General features: G+C 32.2%; 1 protein-coding gene across 1 annotated transcript in view; it reads right to left on the bottom strand.

The window, feature by feature from the left end:
* LOC127738499 (uncharacterized) overlaps positions 1-23167 on the bottom strand; it is a 76932-nt gene that overhangs the window by 40101 nt on the left and 13664 nt on the right. The window contains exons 9-16 of the mRNA XM_052249789.1: positions 21165-21341; positions 20081-20179; positions 18257-18373; positions 17648-17773; positions 14508-14749; positions 13096-13206; positions 6190-6341; positions 5080-5301 (exon numbers count right to left, since the gene is read on the bottom strand). Coding sequence (XP_052105749.1) covers positions 5080-5301; positions 6190-6341; positions 13096-13206; positions 14508-14749; positions 17648-17773; positions 18257-18373; positions 20081-20179; positions 21165-21341 — 1246 coding nt within the window. The remainder of the gene's footprint in view (positions 1-5079; positions 5302-6189; positions 6342-13095; positions 13207-14507; positions 14750-17647; positions 17774-18256; positions 18374-20080; positions 20180-21164; positions 21342-23167) is intronic.

Genomic DNA, 23167 nt, shown 5'->3' with positions numbered 1-23167 from the left:
TGGTATAACTATAAATTTTTACTTCGTACTATGAACATCAAAATTATTTATTTTGTAAAAGTATTTCCTTTCTCTATTGGTACTGTACACGTATACCTAACAACAAAATTATTTTCATTTACCTGTGTTTAAAGTTATTGCAAATGGATGGTATTTTTGTTCGAGCATATTGTTTTTCTTTTATTGTTTTACATTTCTTACCTATATAACATGTTACTTTTATTATTCTTCCCTTAGTTTATTTATTTTGTATTCTAAATTATTTATTTTGTAAAAATATTTCCTTTCTCTATTGGTACTGTACACGTATACCTAACAACAAAATTATTTTCATTTACCTGTGTTTAAAGTTATTGCAAATGGATGGTATTTTTGTTCGAGCATATTGTTTTTCTTTAATTGTTTAACATTTCTTACCGATATAATATGTCACTTTTATTATTCTTCCCTTAGTTTATTTATTTTGTATTTACATTGTGTCATAGGTCAAATTTATTTGTTCAGTTTATGTTCAATGGTGTTAATATGTCTTTTGATTGAGTTAAGCTATTTCAGTTGATATTTTATAGTGTGTCTTTCTATGTTGTGATGTTACACTATTGTTTCAGAAAAAGGGTGAAGGTTTGGTACCATTAAAACGTTTAAACCCGCTGCATTTGTTTGCACCTGTCCTAAGTCAGGAATCTGATGTTCAGTAGTTGTCGTTTGTTGATGTGGTTCATAAGTGTTTCTCGTTTCTCGTTTTTTATATAGATTAGACCATTGGTTTTCCTATTTGAATGGTTTTACACTAGTAATTTTTTTGGGGCCCTTTATAGCTTACTGTTCGGTGTGAGCCAAGGCTCCGTGTTGAAGACCGTACTGTGACCTATAATGGTTTACTTTTATAAATTTTGACTTGGATGGAGAGTTGTCTCATTGGCACTCATACCACATCTTCTTATATCTAATTGATGAACAAATTGTGTAAAATTGTCTTTAAAGGGCAATAACTCCTTAAGGGGTCAATTGACAATTTTGGTCATATTAACTTTTTTGTAGATCTTACTTTGCTGAACATTATTGCTGCTTACAGTTTATATATATCTATAATAATATTCAAAATAATAACAAAAAACTGCAAAATTTTGTTAAAACTACCAATTCGGTGGCAGCAACCCAACAATGGGTTGTTTGATTCGTCTGAAAATTTCAGAGCTGATAGATCTTGACCAATTGAACAATTTTACCCCATGTCAGATTTGCTCTAAAAGCTTTAGTTTTTGAGATATAAGCCAATAAAATGCTTCGCTGGGCGCAGCTTGATACGACCGCAGAGGTCGAACCCTGAACAGTTGGGGCAAGTATGGACACAACATTCAAGCTTGATACAGCTCTGAATTTGGATTGTGATTAAATATTTGACACAGCATAGGTTCTGACACAGAAAGAATGTGGTCTAAGAACTTCAATTTTTTTAATTTACCTATTATGGTCCAATGTCCAAAATCAAAATACATGGTTAGATTCAGCATATCAAAGAACCCCATATATTCAATTTTTGTTGAAATCAAACAAAGTTTAATTTTGGACCCCAACTTGAACAAACTTGAAAACTGGTCCCATAATCAAAAATCTAAACACATGTTTAGATTCAGCATATCAAAGTACCCCAAGAATTCAATTTTTGTTAAAATCAAACTAAGTTTAATTTTGGACCCTTTGGACCTTAATGTAGACCAATTTAAAAAACGGGACCCAAAATTAAAAATCTAAAAACACGGTTAGATTTGGCATATCAAAGAACCCCAATAATTCAATTTTTGATGAAATCAAACAAAGTTTAATTTTGGACCCTTTTGACCTCAATATGAACCAATTTGATAGTGGGCCCACAAAATAAAAAATCTAAATACATGGTAAGATTCAGCATATCAAAGAACCCCATATATTCAATTTTTGTTGAAATCAAACAAAGTTTAATTTTGGACCCCAATTTGGACCAACTTGAAAACTGGGCCAAAAATCTAAAATCTAAATACATGTTTAGATTCAGCATATCAAAGAACCCCATATATTCAATTTTTGTTGAAATCAAACAAAGTTTAATTTTGGACCCCAACTTGGACCAACTTGAAAACTGGTCCCATAATAAAAAATCTAAACACATGTTTAGATTCAGCATATCAAAGAACCCCAAAAATTCAATTTTTGTTAAAATCAAACTAAGTTTAATTTTGGACCCTTTGGACCTTAATGTAGACCAATTTAAAAAAACGGGACCCAAAATTAAAAATCTAAATACACGGTTAGATTTGGCATATCAAAGAACCCCAATAATTAAATTTTTGATGAAATCAAACAAAGTTTAATTTTGGACCCTTTTGACCTCAATATGAACCAATTTGATAGCGGGCCCACAAATAAAAAATCTAAATACATGGTAAGATTCAGCATATCAAAGAACCCCATATATTCAATTTTTGTTGAAATCAAACAAAGTTTAATTTTGGACCCCAATTTCGACCAACTTGAAAACTGGGCCAAAAATCTAAAATCTAAATACATGTTTAGATTCAGCATATCAAAGAACCCCATATATTCAATTTTTGTTGAAATCAAACAAAGTTTAATTTTGGACCCCAACTTGAACCAACTTGAAAACTGGGCCCATAATAAAAAATCAAAACACATGTTTAGATTCAGCATATCAAAGAACCCCAAGAATTCAATTTTTGTTAAAATCAAACTAAGTTTAATTTTGGACCCTTTGGACCTTAATGTAGACCAATTTAAAAACGGGACCCAAAATTAACAATCTAAATACACGGTTAGATTTGGCATATCAAAGAACCCCAATAATTCAATTTTTGATGAAATCAAACAAAGTTTAATTTTGGACCCTTTTGACCTCAATATGAACCAGTTTGATAGCGGGTCCACAAATAAAAAATCTAAATACATGGTTAGATTCAGCATATCAAAGAACCCCAAGAATTCAATTTTTGATGAAATCAAACAAAGTTTAATTTTGGACCCTTTTGACCTCAATGTGGACAAAGTTGATAACGGGGCCCAAAAATCAAAAATCTAAATACATGGTTAGATTCAGCATATCAAAGAACCCCATATATTCAATTTTTGTTGAAATCAAACAAAGTTTAATTTTGGACCCCGATTTGGACCAACTTGAAAACTGGGCTCATAATCAAAAATCTAAATACATGTTTAGATTAAGCATATCAAAGTACCCTAAAAATTCAATTTTTGTTAAAATCAAACTAAGTTTAATTTTGGACCCTTTTGACCTTAATGTAGACCAATTTGAAAACGGAACCAAAAATTAAGAATCTAAATACACGGTTAGATTCAGCATATTAAAGAACCCCAAGAATTCAAGAATAAAACCCCATTGAAATTGATCAAGAAATAAGCAATTTATATGAAGTATCTTCTTTTGCACAATACTGTGCAATTGAATATTTCTTGCTATTGTGCAATACTGTACAATTGACAATTTCTTGCTATTGCGCAATATTGTGCTATTGGATATTTCTTGCTATTGCGCAATACTGTGCAATTGAAGATTTCTTGCTATTGCGCAATACTGTGCAATTGAAGATTTCTTGCAATTGTGCAATACTGTGCAATTGAAAATTTCTTGCTATTGCACAATACTTATTATATAATAATTTACACATCCTGTTTGGTGTGTATCTCCTACCATATCATTATTATTTGCTTTTAAATATTAATCAGAAATAACCAACTTAAAATGGAAAATTTTAAAAGAAAAAAAAAGGAAAAAAAGATAAAAAAAGAAAAAAAAAAATTCCCCCCCCAAATTTTTTGAACCCCCTTATGATTCATCACCCCCAAACTCAATCCCAGCCTTCCCTTTGTGGTATGGTACCTTGCAGTACAATTTCAGAGAGATCCATACACTTGAACACAAGTTATTGTCTGGAAACTAGAAAAATGCTTATTTTTGGCCCCTTTTTGGCCCCCAATTCCTAAACGTTTCGGGCAATTACCCCCAAACTCAATTCCAGCTTTCCCTTTGTGATATGGAACCTTGTAGTACAATTTCAGAAATATCCAAACACTTACACACAAGTTATTGTCATGAAACTAGAAAAATGCTTGTTTTTTTGCCCCTTTTTTTGCCCCTAATTCCTAAAATTTTGAGGCAATTACCCCCAAAATCAATTACAGCCTTCCCTTTGTGATATGGAACCTTGTGGTACAATGTCAGAGAGATCCATACACTTACACACAAGTTATTGTCTGGAAGTTACAAAAATGCTTATTTTTGGCCCCTTTTTGGCCCCTAATTCCTTAACTGTTGGTACCATAACCCCCAAAATCAATCCCCACCTTCCTTTCGTGGTATTGAACCTTATGGTAAAATTTCATGGAGATCCATTCACTTAAACTAAAGTTAGAGTGCGAAAACCAATGTGTCTTCGGACGACGCCGGACGACGCCAGACGACGACGACGACGACGACGACGACGACGACGACGACGACGACGACGATGACGACGACGACGACGACGACGACGACGACGACGACGACGCCAACGTCATACCAATATACGACCAAAAAATTTTCAATTTTTGCGGTCGTATAAAAACTGCATTTGACCCCTATGTTCTATTTTTAGCCATGGCGGCCATGTTTGTCAATGGATCAAAACTGCGGATACAATTTATAAACTAGATACCCTAAGGAACATTTAGTTAAAGTTTGAATGTATTTGGCCCAGTAGTTTCAGAGGAGAAGATTTTTGAAATAGTTTACGACGACAGACGACGACGGACGCCAAGTGATGGCATAAGCTCACATGGGGCCAGCTAAAAAAACAAATAAAATTATAAACAGCTAGGACGACCTCTTTTGGCAGATTAAAATCATCTATTTGTTCAAAGTTTCAGAAAAGTAATTTGAGTTTGAAGCATTTTATTTCTCTTTGTTTGCTGATCATACAAAAAAAGTGTCATTATTTTGAAAGTATCATAAATGAAAATTGCTATTTAGAATTGAAATATAATTATAGTTTAAAGCACATTAGTCTTGAATAATATTTCTATGCTTACCGTATAATTTCCATGTAAGGATACCATCTGGCATGACATATTGTGGGTGGTTAACTAATTTAATGATTTTGTTCAAAGCTTCTGAAAGTGGTTTGTCAAATACAGCAAATTGTGGATTAACTCCCTTTTCCAAACTTTTCTTGGCTTCAGCAAGAAAAGAAAGCAATGAAAATAAACCTTTTCCTTTACTCTCAAATACTGCATCAAGAAGAGATTCTAAACCTGAAAAGAAATTTAAAAAAATAGGAAATATATTTTAGTCAACTCTTTACCATGGAAAAAAAATCCTTTTACATGACTTATCAAGAGATTTGGGGAATTGTTTTGCATTTATTTCTAATCTTGTGTCTGATATATCATTAGAGTTGTACATTGTTTCCACATTTTTATTTTGACCTCAAGACAGCTGACTTCATACATATATGTTTTTATACATATAAATTTAATCTTCACTATTCACTTTTTTTAATTCTCTATCAATAAATTGCAAGTGCAGAACATATTGAGATGTTTGTACAAATTTAAAAAAAAAATGTAACAGGCTATTTCTTGCAAAATTAATTCCATTGCCTATTATCTTTAAAACAAATCAAATGAAATCAGTCAATTTCATCATATATCAGAAAAATCAAAAATAATTGTAATGTAATTTTCAATTTATCAACTTCAGCCACAAATTTCAGACCATCAATACCACAATTGATAGTTTGAAATTCTGAACACAAGCACAGACATCCTGTGACTGACTTTAAAAATCAAAGTTAGCAGATGCACAACTTCTTGTCCTAGAAACATATGTGTTATAAGTTTGGTTTATTTCTGTCAAGCCATTTGCAAGGAGTTGTTGATTACAAAGTGTGAAATTGATGACAACACAAGAAGACAACCAAAGACAACAGAAATAATGTATATTTGTTCAATACAGCTTTTCAGGGGATGAAAATGTTTAGGATAACACTTTTATGCATCAATCATACCTTAATATATATTAACATAACTCCTCATCTTGCCACAGCAAAATTTTGGAGATTTATAAAACAGTTGTGAAATTTTTTGGATAACACTTTTATACCTTGAAGAGACATATCTAATGATCAATGTAATTCTCACCTTGAATATCTATTGTCATTTCCAGTAAATTGTATTTCTCATCTTTATAATAGTTTAATCTAACAACAGCAGACTCAATCACAGGACTGGCAGGATCATACACTAAGTCAAATTCTAATTGAATACCATAGTCTGTTACAGAAAATGGCAATCTAAAATATATTAAGCTATATCTATATATTTCTATTTCTAACAGTTAAATAAATAATAGAGTTGAATAAACAAGAGGCTCTCAAGAGCCTGATTAGCTCACCTGTAGTTTTTTATTTTAAAATTTTCATCTAAGTTTTTCTTTTGCTTATAAGTTTTTAATGTATAATTAATAAGTGTGGACACAAACCAGTGTGGATAGTATCCAGCATTCTGAGAGTATTGGATGGCAATTAGGAAAGGTGAGCTAAAAACAATAAACGAAAAGCAAATATGAAACACAGCAACAAATGGCGACGACTAAAATTATTGGTTTATGAGTTGTGCAAGGAGGGATAAAATTTATGTACTGTATCCAAACCCTGTCTTTAACATGGGACTGTCGTGTTACAGCACAAAATAAGAACAAACATTTACGTTTTTTCAATAGACTTCCTGTATGTATCAGTGTGTTTTTTTATTCCACATTAGCTAGAGGTACAAAATTTGTTGGTGATAGGTTTATATCTCACAAAACATGTATAACTTGCTGAATTTTTGTGCATGTCCTAATTCAGGAACATCTAGGTAGCTTTTGTTAGTCTTGTATGTTTTTTTTTTTCTTGGTTCATATCTGTTTTGAAGTGTAGTGACGTCAATTTTTTTTGTACTAGTATACATTAATGAATACCATAAGCCCCTGATCAAGCCTGCTTCTGCGTGTTTGATTATGGATTGTGTTGAAGGTCCTTTGGTGGCCTTAAGGTATTTTCTGTTTTATTTTCAAGTTGTTGTCTCTTTGTTTCCCAGTTTCCATTCTTTGTTTATTATAATAAGTCAAAACTGGTACTATGCCAAACATATTGTTTCATGATAAACTTTGATGTACATGACCATAAACTTTTAACCTGGGAATGTACTGTGTTCAAAATATCACATTTTATGCTTAGTCAACTATGAAATTTGGGTAAAAAGTTTTATTAGGCTTACCAATTCATTCTTTTCAGCGAATGGGATGCATCCATAGTTTAGATAATTTAATCAAGAGTTATTTCCCTTTTCAGTAGGTGTGACAATCAAAGACATCATGACTTTCCTCCACTGCCTACAGATAAAGATCGAGTGATCCAAGCAACAAGGTGGAATTTCTTTGTAACTGTTGTAAGATTTATGCGTCAACAGAAGATTTAAACAATTTCCAAATATTTTATAAATAAAACTTTGAATAATTTCATACAGGTGCCAAATGTACAAATGAAGCCAAAAGGTGGGGCGTTTTACGATTTCCTTCGGAATACTCTAATTTATGGTTTTGTTAGGTAAAAAAATTCTGCTTATTTCAAGTGTACACCGACTGACCAGGGAGATAACTTGGACAAAGCTAGCAGTCTGCAAGTCAGGAATAAGAAAGATCAAATCATTTGAATACATGTACATGATGTACAAGTTTTAAGTTAAAGAGAGACAATATATAACTAATCATCATTAACTACATTGACAAAAAAATGTTAATCTGTTTCACACTGTTATGACTGTTCGACAGATGGACAGAGCAGATTGAAAACATCATGGTTCTCTTGTATCATAGGTGTGACATTTTAATAATTAAGTTCAGAGGGTTTGTATTCACAAGATATAAAGTTTGTATAGGTTTCTTGTATTCCTGGTGCTTTTGACATTTTTACTGTTTACAGTGTCTCCCTATTTATAATAATATTCAAGATAAATAACCAAAAACAGCAAAAAATTTTTTTTATATTTTATCAAAACTGCATTTTACCCCTATGTTCTATTTAAGCCACAGTGGCCATGTTTCTTGACGTTCAAGAAAATAAAACATAAAATGCATCCTAGTTACCCTAAGGTTCATTCAGCCCAAGTTTGGCTGAATTTGCTTCAATAGTTTCAGAGAAGATTTTTGAAAGTAACAAACATGATGAACAAATTATGTAAAATTACCAAAAACTCCTTAAGGGGTCAATTGACAATTTGACTTATTTGTAGATCTTACTTTTCTGAACATTTTTACTGTTTACAGTTTATCTTTATCTATATATATATATATATATATATATATATATATTCAGTTATTTGTGGATATTAGTTTGCTGAACAAATTGCTGCTATATATCTACATATCTATAATCAAGATTACAAAAAACAGTAAAAAGCATATAAAAATTCAAAAGCAATAAGCCCATGTACTGGGTGTCTGTTTTGTCTAAATATTACCGCCCAAACAAATCTTGACAAATCTTGACCAGCTGTGCATTTTTGACCATTACCTGCCTATGTTTGACTAACTTTGATCATTATTTTCAGAGGAGAAGATTTATGAAAATTATCAAACATGATAAACAAATTGTTTAAAATTTATTTAAAAGGGCAATAACTCCTTAATGGGTCTAATGACAATTTTGGTCTTTTGACTTATTTGTGGATATTACTTTGCTGAAGATTTAAGCTGTTCACAGTTTACCTTTATCTTAAACAATATTCAAGATAATCATGATAATAACCAAAAACCTGCCAAATTTCCTTAAAATTGTCAATTCAGGGGAAATATTACCCCAATATGATTCATCTCAAAATTTCAAGGCAGGTATAACTTAACCTTTTAACACTTTTACTTCTGATCAGATTTGCTCTAAATGCTATGGTATTGAGATATAAGCCAATAAATTGCTTCGCTGAGCGCAGCTGGATACGACCGCAGAGGTCCAACCTTGAACAGTTGGGGCAAAAATGGACACAATATTCGCGCTTGATACAGGTCTGAATTTGGATTGTAATTAAATATCTGACACAAAATAGGTTTCTGACACAGAATAACTGTAGTCAAAGAACTTAGAATTGGTAATATGATTTGAATTTATATTCAATTTATGCTTTTGTGCAATACACTATGCTGTTGCGTATTGACCCCCCCCCCCTCCCCTCCTATCTTTTTTTTGCAAAAAAAAATAATATTTAAAGAAATTTTCTTTTTAATTTCTGAAATCTGAAATGAGAAAAAATTATTCCCCCCCCCCCCCAATCAATTCCCCCCTTTCCCTTTTTCCAAAAAATTCTTTCCCTCAAGATAAGGAGGTCATAATCTCAATTCAAATTTTTAATGGAGTTTACAACCATAATTACCCATTAAAATACATCATAAAAGTCTTAAAATAGAAAATGACATACATATTCACGGCAAAAAATTAATATTAATTACTGTAACATTTAAAAATAAATTGACAGCTAATCACCTCAAGACAATACAGCATTTCTTATACATAATTTACAAGCAGTGTAAGGGAGGTAATCCAAAACATACATAACATTGTATATTAAATGTGATCGGTTTACCTTCCTTACACTGCTTTAAAATCGTCAATTAACCAGGAAACCCTTGTTTTTCCCCTTTTTTTGCCCCTAATTCCTAAATGGTTTGAGCCATAACCCCCCAATGTCAATCCTAACCATCCCTTTGTGGTATGGAAACTTGTGGTATAATTTCAGAGAGATTCATACACTTAAACACAAGTTATTGTCTGAAAACTACAAAAATGCTTATTTGGGCCCCTTTTTTTGCCCCTAATTCCTAAACTGTTGGGACCATAATCCCCAAAATCATTCCCGATCTTCCTTTTGTGGTTATAAACCTTGTGTTTAAATTTCATAGATATCTATTTACTTATACTAAAGTTATTGTCCGGAAACAAACTGTTTTTCGGACGACGACGATCCAGACAAACTGTCATCGGATGACGACGACGACATGATACCAATATACGACCACAAAATTTTTTTTAAACTAGATACCCTAAAGATGATTTACTACAACTATCACATACACTTGACATGACCCAAAGAAAATGAGGTCAAGGTCATATAAACCAAACAAGAAATACATATTCACCTTACAATCATTCAATACACTAAATATAGTTGACCTATTGTTTATAGTTTCTAAGATACAGACTTAACCAAGAAAACTAAACATTGACCAATGCACCATGAAAATGAGGTCAAGGTCAGATGAACCATGCCAGGCAGACATGTACAGCTTGCAATCCTTCTATACAACAAATATAGTTGACCTATTGCTTATAGTATTAGAAAAACAGACCAAAACACAAAAACTTAACACTGAGCAATGAACCGTGAAAATGAGGTCAAGGTCAAATAAAATTCGTAAGGGTTCCGTGGAACCCAGTGTCTCGCCTACTTTTTCTGTTAATCGCAGGCTCAACAAAAATGAGGAAGTAAATCAATAAAAATATTCCTCTTGATACTATCTTTTGATTGTAAGAAGCTTCTGTCCAAGTTTGGTAAAAATCCAGGATAGTTTATGAGTCTAATAAATGTTTAAAAACTTTAACTGCAGACTGAATGTAATGTTAACTGGAAGAAAACAAAATTTCCTTCTAGATACTAGCATTTGATCATAAACAAGCTTCTGTCCAAGTTTGGTACAAATCCAAAATAGTATAAGAAAGTTATTAAAATTTTAAAAACTTTAACCACAGAGTGAATGTGTTGTTTCCTGGCAGAAAATCTAAGTCCATTTAAAAGTAAAATACGAAAAAAATGGATTTATTTTTTTACAAAATTTCCTTCTAGATACTAGCTTTTGATCATAAACAAGCTTCTGTCCAAGTTTGGTACAAATCCAAAATAGTATCAGAAAGTTATTAAAATTTTAAAAACTTTAACCACAGAGTGAATGTGTTGTTTCCTGGCAGAAAATCTAAGTCAATTTAAAAGTAAAATAAGGAAAAAAATGGATTTTTTTTTTTACAAAATTTACTTCTGGATACTATCTTATGATCATAAACAAGCTTCTGTCCAAGTTTGGTAGAAACCCAGGATAGTTTAAGAAAGTTATTACAATTTTAAAAACTTTAACCACAGAGTGAATGCAATATTTCCCGGCAGAAAAACTAAGTCCATTTAAAAGTAAAATACGAAAAAAATGGATTTATTTTTTTACAAAATTTCCTTCTAGATACTATCTTTTGATCATAAACAAGCTTCTGTCCAAGTTTGGTACCAATCCAAAATAGTATCAGAAAGTTATTAAAATTTTAAAAACTTTAACCACAGAGTGAATGTGTTGTTTCCTGGCAGAAAATCTAAGTCAATTTAAAAGTAAAATAAGGAAAAAATGGATTTTTTTTTTTACAAAATTTACTTCTGGATACTATCTTATGATCATAAACAAGCTTCTGTCCAAGTTTGGTAGAAATCCAGGATAGTTTAAGAAAGTTATTAAAATTTCAAAAACTTTAACCACAGAGTGAATATTTGTGGACGCCGCCGACGACAACGACGACGGAATGTAGGATCGCTATGTCTCGCTTTTTCGACTAAAGTCGAAGGCTCGACAAAAACCTGCAAGACTGACATGTACATCATAAAATATTTCCATACACAGAATATAGATGACCTATTGCATATAGTATTAGAAAAAAAGACCAAAACTCAAAAACTTAACTTTGACCACTGAACCATGAAAATGAGGTCAAGGTCAGAAGACACATGCCAGCTAGACATGTACACCTTACAATCATTCCATACACCAAATATAGTAGACCTATTGCATACAGTATAAGAAAAACAGACCAAAACACAAAAACTTAACTTTAACCACTGAACCATGAAAATGAGGTCAAGGTCAGATGACACCTGCCAGTTGGACATGTACACCTTACAGTCCTTCCATACACCGAATATGCTAGACCTATTCTTCTAGTATCTGAGATATGGACTTGACCACCAAAACTTAACCTTGTTCATTGATCCATGAAACGAGGTCGAGGTCAAGTGAAAACTGTCTGACGGGCATGAGGACCTTGCAAGGTACGCACATACCAAATATAGTTATCCTATTACTCATTATAAGAGAGAAATTAACATTACAAAAAATCTGAACTTTTTTTTCAAGTAGTCACTGAACCATGCAAATGAGGTCAAGGACAATGGACATGTGACAGATGGAAACTTCGTAACATAAGGCATCTATATACAAAGTATGAAGCATCCAGGTCTTCCACCTTCTAAAATATAAAGCTTTTAAGAAGTTAGCTAACCCCGCCGCCGGATCACTATCCCTATGTCGAGCTTTCTGCGACAAAAAACTGCAAAATTTCTGTAAAATTACCAATTCAGGGGCAGCAACCCAACAAGGGGTTGTCTGATGCGTCTAAAATTTTCAAGACAGATAGATCTTGACCTGATGAACATTTTTACACCATGTCAGATTCGCTCTAAATGCTTTAGTTTCAGAGATATAAACCAAAAACTGCATTTTACCCCCATGTTCTATTTTTAGCCATGGCGGCCATCTTGGTTGATGGGCGGGGTCATCGGATATATTTTTTAAACTAGATACCCTAAGAATGATTTAGTTTTATTTGGCCCTGTATTTTCAGAGGAGAAGATTTTTGTAAAAGTTAACGGACGACGACGACTGATGACGGACGCCAAGTGATGAGAAAAACTCACTTGGCCCTTTTGGGCCAGGTGAGCTAAAAATTGGAACAACTTAGTGATCTCTTACAACAAGTCCTCTATAATTTAGAACCGTTGACTCTGGAGGCCATCTTGAATGTAAGATTGTTACACAAATCAAGAAATTACCAAAAGAACATTCCTGCAGAGTTTGGTTCTATTTAGCACAGTAGTTTCTGAGGAGAATTTGTTTAAGATTTATAAATTGAAAGTAATTGCAATAGCTCATATGGCCATTCAAGCCAGATAAGCCAATAATTCATATTATTTTCCATTCCTAACCTGAAATATCTAGACAACTCCAGATATCTAGTCTGTCCAGCAAGATAATCATCTATTTCTGGTAATGATCTACCATCTGTCTGCAATGCTTTCTGCCATGCTTCTCTCAACCTACAAAAAGCTTAAATTGTACTAATTTGCTGAATAGCAAATCAAATATACTATTAGTAAATTGCCTAAATTTTAAAAAAAAATTTGCAGATGAGCAGTCAGCTCTTCTAAAAAAAATTAATTTGTATGTTGTTATTTTGTTAATATTATAGAATTTTTAGTCATATTTATGTGTGTCATACCAATGACTGCTATTTTCACTATAATAATCATAATACTGACTGGATGTAAATCAATACTTATAAAACAAAATAAATGTTAATGAATTTTACTTAACCAATGATAAAAAGTGAAATTTTATGTTTCACTTAAATACATATTTTCTAGGTTGATATATTTTAACTATATCATTTATACATGTTTTTTTTTTGTTTTTTTTTTTAAAAGCAGGTGAAAAAAAACGAATGTAAAAAAAGTTTTTAAATTTTGTACTTAAACGGGGATCTTATTTAAAAATGATAGAATTTTTTAATGTTTGCCAAAATGTAGTCATGCCATTGTCAAAAATATAATAAAAAGTATGGGTAACAAAATTTTTTTCAAGCTTCAGGTTGTGAAAAATTGTCAGATTTTGTATAGATTATACAGGAAAAACGGATTTTGGGTGAATAGATTTAGATTATCTAAGTTATGTCCCCTTTTATTGATGAGCTGAAATAAATTGTATCAAACAAAAAATATTCTGTTTTTGTTAAAACAATTAAAATATTAAGATATATACTGTTAACACAAAAATATGTCTCTTTTTGTTATTTTGATAGTAAATTGCAAATGTTGAAATAAAAATCTCAAGGAATTGAGATGTGCCAATGCTTATACAACTACATATCAAATATCATTGACTTACTTATACATTGTTGATGCAGACACTGACCTATGTTTTGCTTTTTGACTTAGTCAATGTGAGACAAAAATACATGACTTTCTTCTTAATGATGAAAAGTCTGACAAATCAATTGCTTTCATTTGTAAAATCTTGTATATTTCATTCAGATTGTTTTATGCTTTTTTACAATTCAAGATGGCTGAAGACACCCCTTCTACCATAAAAATCCAAGACTCTCCGAAGTTCCAGATGGGACAGAGGCAGAACAGAAGATGTTTTTTTTTTTGGAATAGAAATAATTTTGAAAGTTTCTTAAAAAAGAAATTCTATTAATAAAAACAAAAATCTTGCCATGATTCTTTTACACCCCAACCACCCCACACTTTCTTCCTAATGATATGAAATTATTAAGAACCTAAACAATAAGTATGAAAGAATAATACCATTTATAGCCTGTCATTTCTGATATGCTTACTGTTTTTTATCTGGCTGATCATTCTCCAACAATCCCTGTATATAAGATACCATATAAGTCTGCATATATTTCATCTGTTCAGAATGAATCAGGTTGATCATTTTATAAATTATGTCCTGCTCTTCAGATATCATAAGGACAGAAAATGCAGTTGTTCTTATAACAGCTTGTCGGTTTATATCTGATGTCAATAAAATCAGCTTTTCCTTGATTGTGCTTGTCAATTTCATGTTCTCAAAAACCTGAAATGTGTTTATCAAAATACATTACTGAAAACATAACTCCTTGCTCCAATTCCAAAGGTCATAATTTAGGAAAAGTAAATATTATTATCAAGAGAACTGAATTTAGAATGTGTGAAGTTAATCAGAATTCATTCTGATAAAGAAACCTTAAAATTTAGAGACTATTAAAAAAACATAAAAAAAACTTTCTCAATACTGAAAACATGCCAATCCCTCTGCACGCCTGCCCAACATTCATCATTCTATTTCCCAAAACTGCTCTTCATGCATTCAGAATTAAATTTAAAACCATTTACACATCTTAAATGTAATGTAAATTCAGACATTATTGTGAGGTTTTAATTAATGTGAATAATATGACTGAATAAGTATCGTAATAATAAGAACTTGCATTCTAATATCGGATCCATCTAATTGTATGCAGATTTTCCTGAAATCGCAATAATTAATCTCCCATTTTAGTCCATTCTTTAATATTTGCAATAATGAATGCACACAATAATTTCTGAATTTACAGTACATCAAAATATTTAAGTAAGTCTGAAGTCTTTTAGTTGACAACTGCATCAAAACTTTTAGAATTTGAAAGTCTTTAAAATAAAGGTTTTACTACAAGCATCACATAAACTTAACATTGTCAATAATCCATGTAAATGAGGTCTAGGTGAGATGTACCCTGCCAGACATACATGTTCACCTTAAAAAAATTTCATACACCAAATATAGTTTATCTATTGATTATTGTATCTGAGAACATGACTTAATCATGAAAACTCAAAACTGACCAATGAACAATGAAAATGAGGTCAAGATTAGACGAACCCTGCTAGACAAATGTGTCCCTCCATACACCAAATATAGTTGGCCTATTGCTTATAGTATCTGAGAAACAGAATTAGCCACACCATCTTACTATTAATGAACCCAGAGTTCTTAAAATCTTTTTTTCCCTTGTGGTCCTTAAAGAAAATCTGCTGGTCCTCACTATTATTTCTATTGCAAAATACCAAAATTGTGTCGGTCCTTTGCAAAACTTTGGTGGTCAAAACCTTAGGACAACCACTTTTGAGAACTCTGTGAACAATGACAATGAGGTCAAGTTCAGATGAATCCTGCTAGACAAACCTGTGCAATGTACAATCCTTCCATACAACAAATATATAGTTGTCCTATTGCTTATAGTATCTGAGATATGGACTTGACTATGAAAAGTTAACCTTGATCACTGGTCCATGAAATGAGGTCAAGGTCTGGTGAACCCTGTCTGCGAGACATGTAGACATTGCAAGGATCCCATATACTAAAATAAGATATCCCGTTTCTCATAATAAGTGAGAAACTCATGTAATAAAAAAAAACAACTTAACACAGTTTTTCAAAACATTCACTGAACCATTAAAATTAGATCAAGGACAATGGAGATACAACTGACAGTAACTTCAGAACATAAGTAATCTGTATACCAGGTTTGACATATCAAGGTCTTCTTCCTTCTGAAATATAAACTTTTATACAAATAGTCTTCACTGTTGCTGCCGGATTAACATCCTGATGTCTTGCATCTGCCACTTTCGTGGCAAGCAAGACAAAAAAATGAAATAAACTGCTTCGCTGAGCGCAGCTGGATACGCCCGCAGAGGTCCAACCCTGAACAGTTGGGGCAAAAATGGACACATTATTCAAGCTTGATACAGGTCTGAATTTGGATTGTAATTGAAATATTTGATATATTATAGGTTTCTGAATAAATGTAGTCAAAGAACTTGAAATTGGTTATATGAAAGATTTTTTGCTGTTGTGCAATACACTGTGCTGTTGCGCAATACTTAGTACATGTGTTGTCAGACTATAAACAAATAAAATCTTATAACTCTGAAATGTAAAATCGAAAATTTATAAAAATCAAAAGGGAGCTTACAAAAAAAGATATAAACAATTTACCAAAGTCTCATAAAAAATGCTGAAAGCATTTTTGAGTTATTGTCTGAAAACTGAAAAATCCCCCTTTTTGTAATGAATAAAACCCCATAAATATATATTCTGAAATTTATAAAAATCAAAAGGGAGCTCATGTCGATAGAAATAAACAATTCACCAAAGTTTCTTGCAAATTGGTGAAATTGTTTTTGAGTTATTGTCTGAAAACTGGAAAATCCCCCCTTTTTTAATGAATAAAACCCCAAAACTCAGAAACGGTAAATTCGAAATTTATAAAAAACGAAAGAAGGCTCACGTCAATAGATATGAACAATTCACAAAAGTTTCATGCAAATTGGTGAAATTGTTTTTGAGTTATTGTCCGAAAACTGGAGAATCCCCCCTTTTTTAATGAATAAAACCCCAAAACTTGGAAACGGTGAATTCAAAATTTATATAAAACAAAAGGGAGCTCACGTCAATAGATATGAACAATTTACAAAAGTTTCATGCAAATTGGTGAAATTGTTTTTGAGTTATTGTCCGAAAACTGGAAAATCCCCCCTTTTTTAATGAATAAAACCCCAAAACTCAAGAAATGGTAAATCTGAAATTTATAAAAAATGAAAGGGAGCTCACATCAATAGATATAAACAATTCACCAAAGTTTCATGCATATTGGTTAAAGCATTTTTGAATTAATGTCCGACATGTTGACGACGAACGGACGGACAGACAGACGGACGGACGGACAGAGGTATACCATAATACGTCCCGTAAACGGGCGTATAAAAATCAACATTTGTGTTAAACAGAACAAAATCTATTAAACTGAGATATCTAACAAAGGAAATAACATTAGATACATTACAGTTTAAATCAGCAAGCAGGTATTGTCAATTCTGACCTTATACTTCTAGATTTACATTTTCCAAAACATATTTCAAACAAAACTATCTAACGTTGTGAAAATTGTACCTGAATTGCAGATTTGGTAACTTTGAAAGGTACATCATTATTGTCAAACAAATCAAGGATAGTTCTGACCAACTTTCCATCTGTATCATACACTTCCTGTACAGCTTCACCAATATTTCCAATGGCCTAAAGATATATATATATATAACATTTTTCAAACATTATTTCCACGCTCTTAATGAAATGATGCTCTTTTGGTGAGTTGATGTTCAACAAACTACAATATTTCATATTATGCTAGTAAAAGAAAAAAGGAATAACTAAATTATTGCACACCAACTGCATCAACATATTTCTTTAAAATCCAAAAAACAACAAAAGAATAACTCATTGACTATTGGACTAACTTAGAATATCCACATTTAATATGGTTATTTTTGTACTAATTTGAATAAATTCTTTGAACAAATTCTTTTGAGGTATCATTTATGAGTTAAAATAAGAGTTTCTTTTCCAGCTGTCTGAAAAACAATGTGAACAAACTTAACAAAATTTAGTTAAAAAAAAACAGGAACAAACTTCTCTAAAAGCTGAACATTTCGGTAAGAAAGACCAAGACAACAATCTGTAAAAAAAAAACATTCTCATTTATACAATAAGAAATTTTACCTTTAAAGTTCTCACACTAATTGTGGCCCCTACTGTTTGAAGTTCCTCTTTTGTCTGCAGTGCATTATCGAGAGCCTCGTGCAAGGTAGAAATTGCTTGAAAAACTACACCTTCCTTCTGAAATTGACATACAGTGTTTAAATATAACTTTTTACATTTTTGGTGAAAACATGTACATAAAAACAATGTCAATACTGTAAACGTTGCACACTTTTCATAATATTATAAATAACATTTGTTAAAAAAATGGAAAATATTTCTTTCTTTCTTGTCATTCTTATTAAAAGAACATCAGATATTTCATTAAAAGCTTTTTTTTAAGAATTAACAAACATTAACATCTTTTATAATGTAGAATCAGTAATCATTGAGTGAGAGTGGATTCCATACAGTTAAAATGACAAAAATGCAAGTAAAAAATGTACACATCATTTTTATGAATGCATGGCAACTAAAATAAAAAGTAGGGTTAGTGTTGATGATTCAATGTACATAGCATAACAAGAAAGTACAATATACAATTATGGCCCGTTGAAAAGGTGAATATCCAAGATTGTCAACACGAGAAGGTTATTTCACTGAGGGAGCAGCCCGAAGTGAAATAACTTTTAAGGGTTGACAATTTTGGATATTCATCGCTTCTAAGGGGCCACAATTGTTTTATTATACCGAACTAACAGTGGAAGGGCGTTTTGAATCATTGTAAAAGCACTTACCCTTACTTGAGTCAGTAACAAACACAAGTTGACGTTCAAAAATACATGTAATTTGTGTTTTAGAATTCTCGTATGTACAACAAAGGTAGATTCTTTTTGTAAAATATTGATGGCCCTGAAAAGGACCGTTATTAGAGATATCATCGGCACAAGATGCACGTCAAAAGCCTTATTTCCTCTTCTCTCGATCAATGGGCTTCCTGTAACTTGAATGTTGCCATTTTGTTTATTTACGTCTGTGACGTCATTTTCATGAGTACAAATCAACAAACTAAAAAGGTTATTCGCCGGTGAATAATAGGGTTATTCAACGCTGGTGTAAATTTTAAGGGTTATTCGTTCTTCCTTGCAATTGAATGAAAATTAACTGAATTATTCCATGTCACGTGATAACGTTTTACCCAATAGAATTGTTTGAAATATATGTAAGGTATAATAATACAAATTATTCTTGGACGTAAGTAGAAGGTCATCAGTTCTCAAGCGCAAATATTCATTTGTACTATGCATATACAATGTACCACTATTTTTTATAGAATAACAGTCAGCAAGCTATGACTCAACATTGTCTGTTCTTATTGTGGTCATTTTTGGTACAAAGACTGAATATGTCTTTATATCATACCGCATTCTTCACATTTGTTTAATTAACTCTACCTTATAAGTAATATTCTACGATATAAATAGCTTAATATAATTTCCTGTTTTTAAGTATTTTCAAGAACCCTTACCACAGTTTAACACTCATAAGACCTTGCACTTTCAAGTTTCATTCTCAAGATCTTTCAAGGACGTGTAAGAAGCCAATGTACTTGTCATACCAATTCCCCAGTAATATAAGTTAAATGACATAGTTATACTGCTTACATAAAATACTAAAATTAGCCATAGCTTTAAATATTTTTTAAACAATAGTTGATCAAATTATATGAAGCATTGATCATATCAACTCTATCAAAAGTATTTTTTACAGAAAGTGAGAAAACTTAGGCACTTTGAAGAAAAAAGGCAAAAAAGGAAGCCACAAATTACCAAGTAAAGTTGAAAAATTAAGGATTCTGGAAAACTAAAGCTGCCTGAATATGACATGTTGAAGATGTTTTGTTACCTGTTTTAAATCTTGGTAAGTTGTTGATGTATACAGCTTATTAACCATAACACTGAGTGGGAGCCAACAGCTGGTACTGTTTGTCTTTTTACATATATCCTGAAACAAATAAGAAACAATTTAAACAAATCAAATAGTTGTGACATAGTGTAAAAGCCGGTAGTTAATAAATAAACACTGTATGACATAGTAAAAGTATTTCGTCTTCATGGGATCCAATTTGCAAACTTTCTGAGAAAAAAAAAATCATTAATGATTTGATCTACACAGGGTTTTGATTGAGTGCATTTGATTAGTCATGTGTAGATGAAAGGCACATTTGGCATATTAAACTATAAATATCTGGTATCTTTGGTGAGCTTTAATGGAGTTTGAATTAGTAGTTTCTCATACTGCACATAAACAACAGGCCCATCCTTCTTCAGGGGGAAAATCTGAATTTTATTTTACAACTCGATCATGCTCAGTGGCGGATCCAGAACTTTTCATAAGGGGGGCCCGCTGACTGACCTAAGGCGGTCCAGTCATGCTTCAGTGATTCCCTATATAATGGACCAAATTTTTCCCACAAAAGGGGGGGGGCCTGAGCCCCCAGGCCCCCCTGGATCCGCCTATGATACTTTAGTGAGAATATCAATTTATAACCAAATATCTATTACAAATCTGCTTAATACCCATTTTCCCTTTATTCATTTTTAATGCTAGCTCATGAAAGAAATATCTACTTACAAAAATCTAACTGTTGAGTTGGTTCATGGCTTATAGCTAGATCGTACAAGAAATATCTAAATTACAAGAACAAAATGACTTGACTGTTCAGCTCATTCATGGTTTATAGCTAGATCATACAAGAAGAGCTAACTTACAAAAACAAGCTGACCTGACTGTTCAGCTGGTTCATGCTTTATAGCTAGATCATACAGGAAATATTTACTTACCAGAACAAGTTGACCTGACTGTTCAGTTGGTTCCTGGTTTGTAGTTAGATCACAGGGGAAATATCTAACTAACAAGATCAAGCTGACATGACTGTTCAGTTGGTTCATGGTTTATAGCTAGATCATACAGGAAATATCTAACTTACCAGAACAAGGTGACCTGACTGTTCAGTTGGTTCATGGTTTATAGCTAGATCATATAGGAAATATCTACTGGTAAACCATGTGACATGGTCTTCTTTAATACATCTTGTAAACACAGTAATACAGGCTTGTGTAGCACAGGATAACAAACCATCCACAAAATATTCTTCTTCTAACATCTGAAGAAAAAAATGTAATATAATGCTTAGTAGAATGGTTGTTACAGAAACTGAATGTGATTAATCAGGGTGTTATATTTATACACAAAGCAAACAAAACTAATTACAACTGTCCACTAAGCTGGACTGAGTATACTAGTAACTAAAATAAAGGGAATCAAAGAAGTTGATAATATAAATTTGGAACTTTTTCTAAGTGTTTTATTTGATTTTGTCTTAAATACATGTGCATCCTACAAACATGCATATTTGCATATTGGGATCTAACAATATACTAAGTTTTATATAGATATAATGAACCATCTTGGAGGAGTTACGATGACAAGGTCGGTTTTGGACAAGGCCAAAATTTCTATGGTAAAAGGAACATAACACTAATAAACTGTTATCACAGAGATATGTCTCGCCTTTTTGTAATTTTGATAATGCAAATGTTGAAATTAAAATAGCAATACTTTAACATGTAAGTTATGCAAATATTCAAAGTCAATGAACCATGACTGAAGGTACATGGCTAAACAATCTCCATGGAATGAGATGTGCCAATGCTAATACAACTGCATACCAAATACCATTGACTTATTATAAGTCGTTCCCTTTAAACAAACCTAAACACAAACATTAACTTGTAAACTATGTAAAAGTTTAAAAGTCAATGAACCATGATCAGGGGTGGGGCTATATAATCTCCATGGAAACGATACTTGCAAATGCCAATAAATTTGCATACCAAATATCATTGACTTAACATTAGCAGTTCATCTTAAACTGATCTAATCACAAACTAATACATGTAAACTAAGCAAAAGTTTCAAAGTAAATAGACCATGACTGAGGGGGCGTGGCCAAATATTCTCCATGGAAATGAGATGTGCTAATGCTTATACAACTGAACACCAATTAACATTGGCCTACCACTAATGGTTCCCCTTGAACTGACCTAATCACAAACTAATACATGTTAACTTAGCAAAATTTTCAAAGTCTATAGACCATGACTTAGGGGGCGGAGCCAAATAATCTCCATGGCAATGAGATATGCCAATGCTTATACAACTGCATGCCAAATATTATTGACCTACCACTAGTGGTTCCCCATAAATTGACCTAATCACAAACTAATACATGTAAACTATGAAAAGTTTCAAAGTCAATAGACCTTGACTGAGGGGGCGGGGCCAAATAATCTCCATGGTAATGAGATGTGCCAATGCTTATTCAACTGCATACCAAATATCATTGACCTACCACTTGTGGTTCCCCATAAATTGACCTAATCACAAACTAATACATGTAAACTATGAAAAGTTTCAAAGTCAATAGACCTTGACTGCGGGGGCGGGGCCAAATAATCTACAAGGTAATGAGATGTGCCAATGCTATTACAACTGCATACCAAATATCATTGACCTACCACTAGTGGTTCACCATAATCTAGACCTAATCACAAACTAATACATTGTTGACGCCGTCGCCGCCGACACCGGAAACAGCATACCTATGTCTCACTTTTTGACTCCGTCAAGGCGAGACAAAAACTTCATTGGACCAGAACATCCTACTCACATGCATATCAGGACCTAATAATGTAGTAAGTTACATTTTGAATTGATAAACCATGTAGGAGGAGTTGTGATGATAAAGCTGGTTCTGATACGATCAAAATTTCAGGAGACCTAGAACCTTTACAAAAAAATACTGAGGAGAATTTCAAAAAAACATGAATCACTGCACTAATTCTTATTTACTAAATAAAAGCAATAACTAACTTTTGACCAAACCAATTTATACAAATGACCTTCTTGTTTTTTTTCAATAAAATCTTT

This window comes from Mytilus californianus, unplaced genomic scaffold (assembly GCF_021869535.1).
Source record: "Mytilus californianus isolate M0D057914Y unplaced genomic scaffold, xbMytCali1.0.p SCAF_1, whole genome shotgun sequence".
Classification (NCBI taxonomy): Eukaryota; Metazoa; Mollusca; class Bivalvia; order Mytilida; family Mytilidae; genus Mytilus; species Mytilus californianus.
The sequence above is the reverse complement of the archived record's forward strand: the minus strand, read 5'-3'. Positions and strand labels throughout refer to the sequence as shown.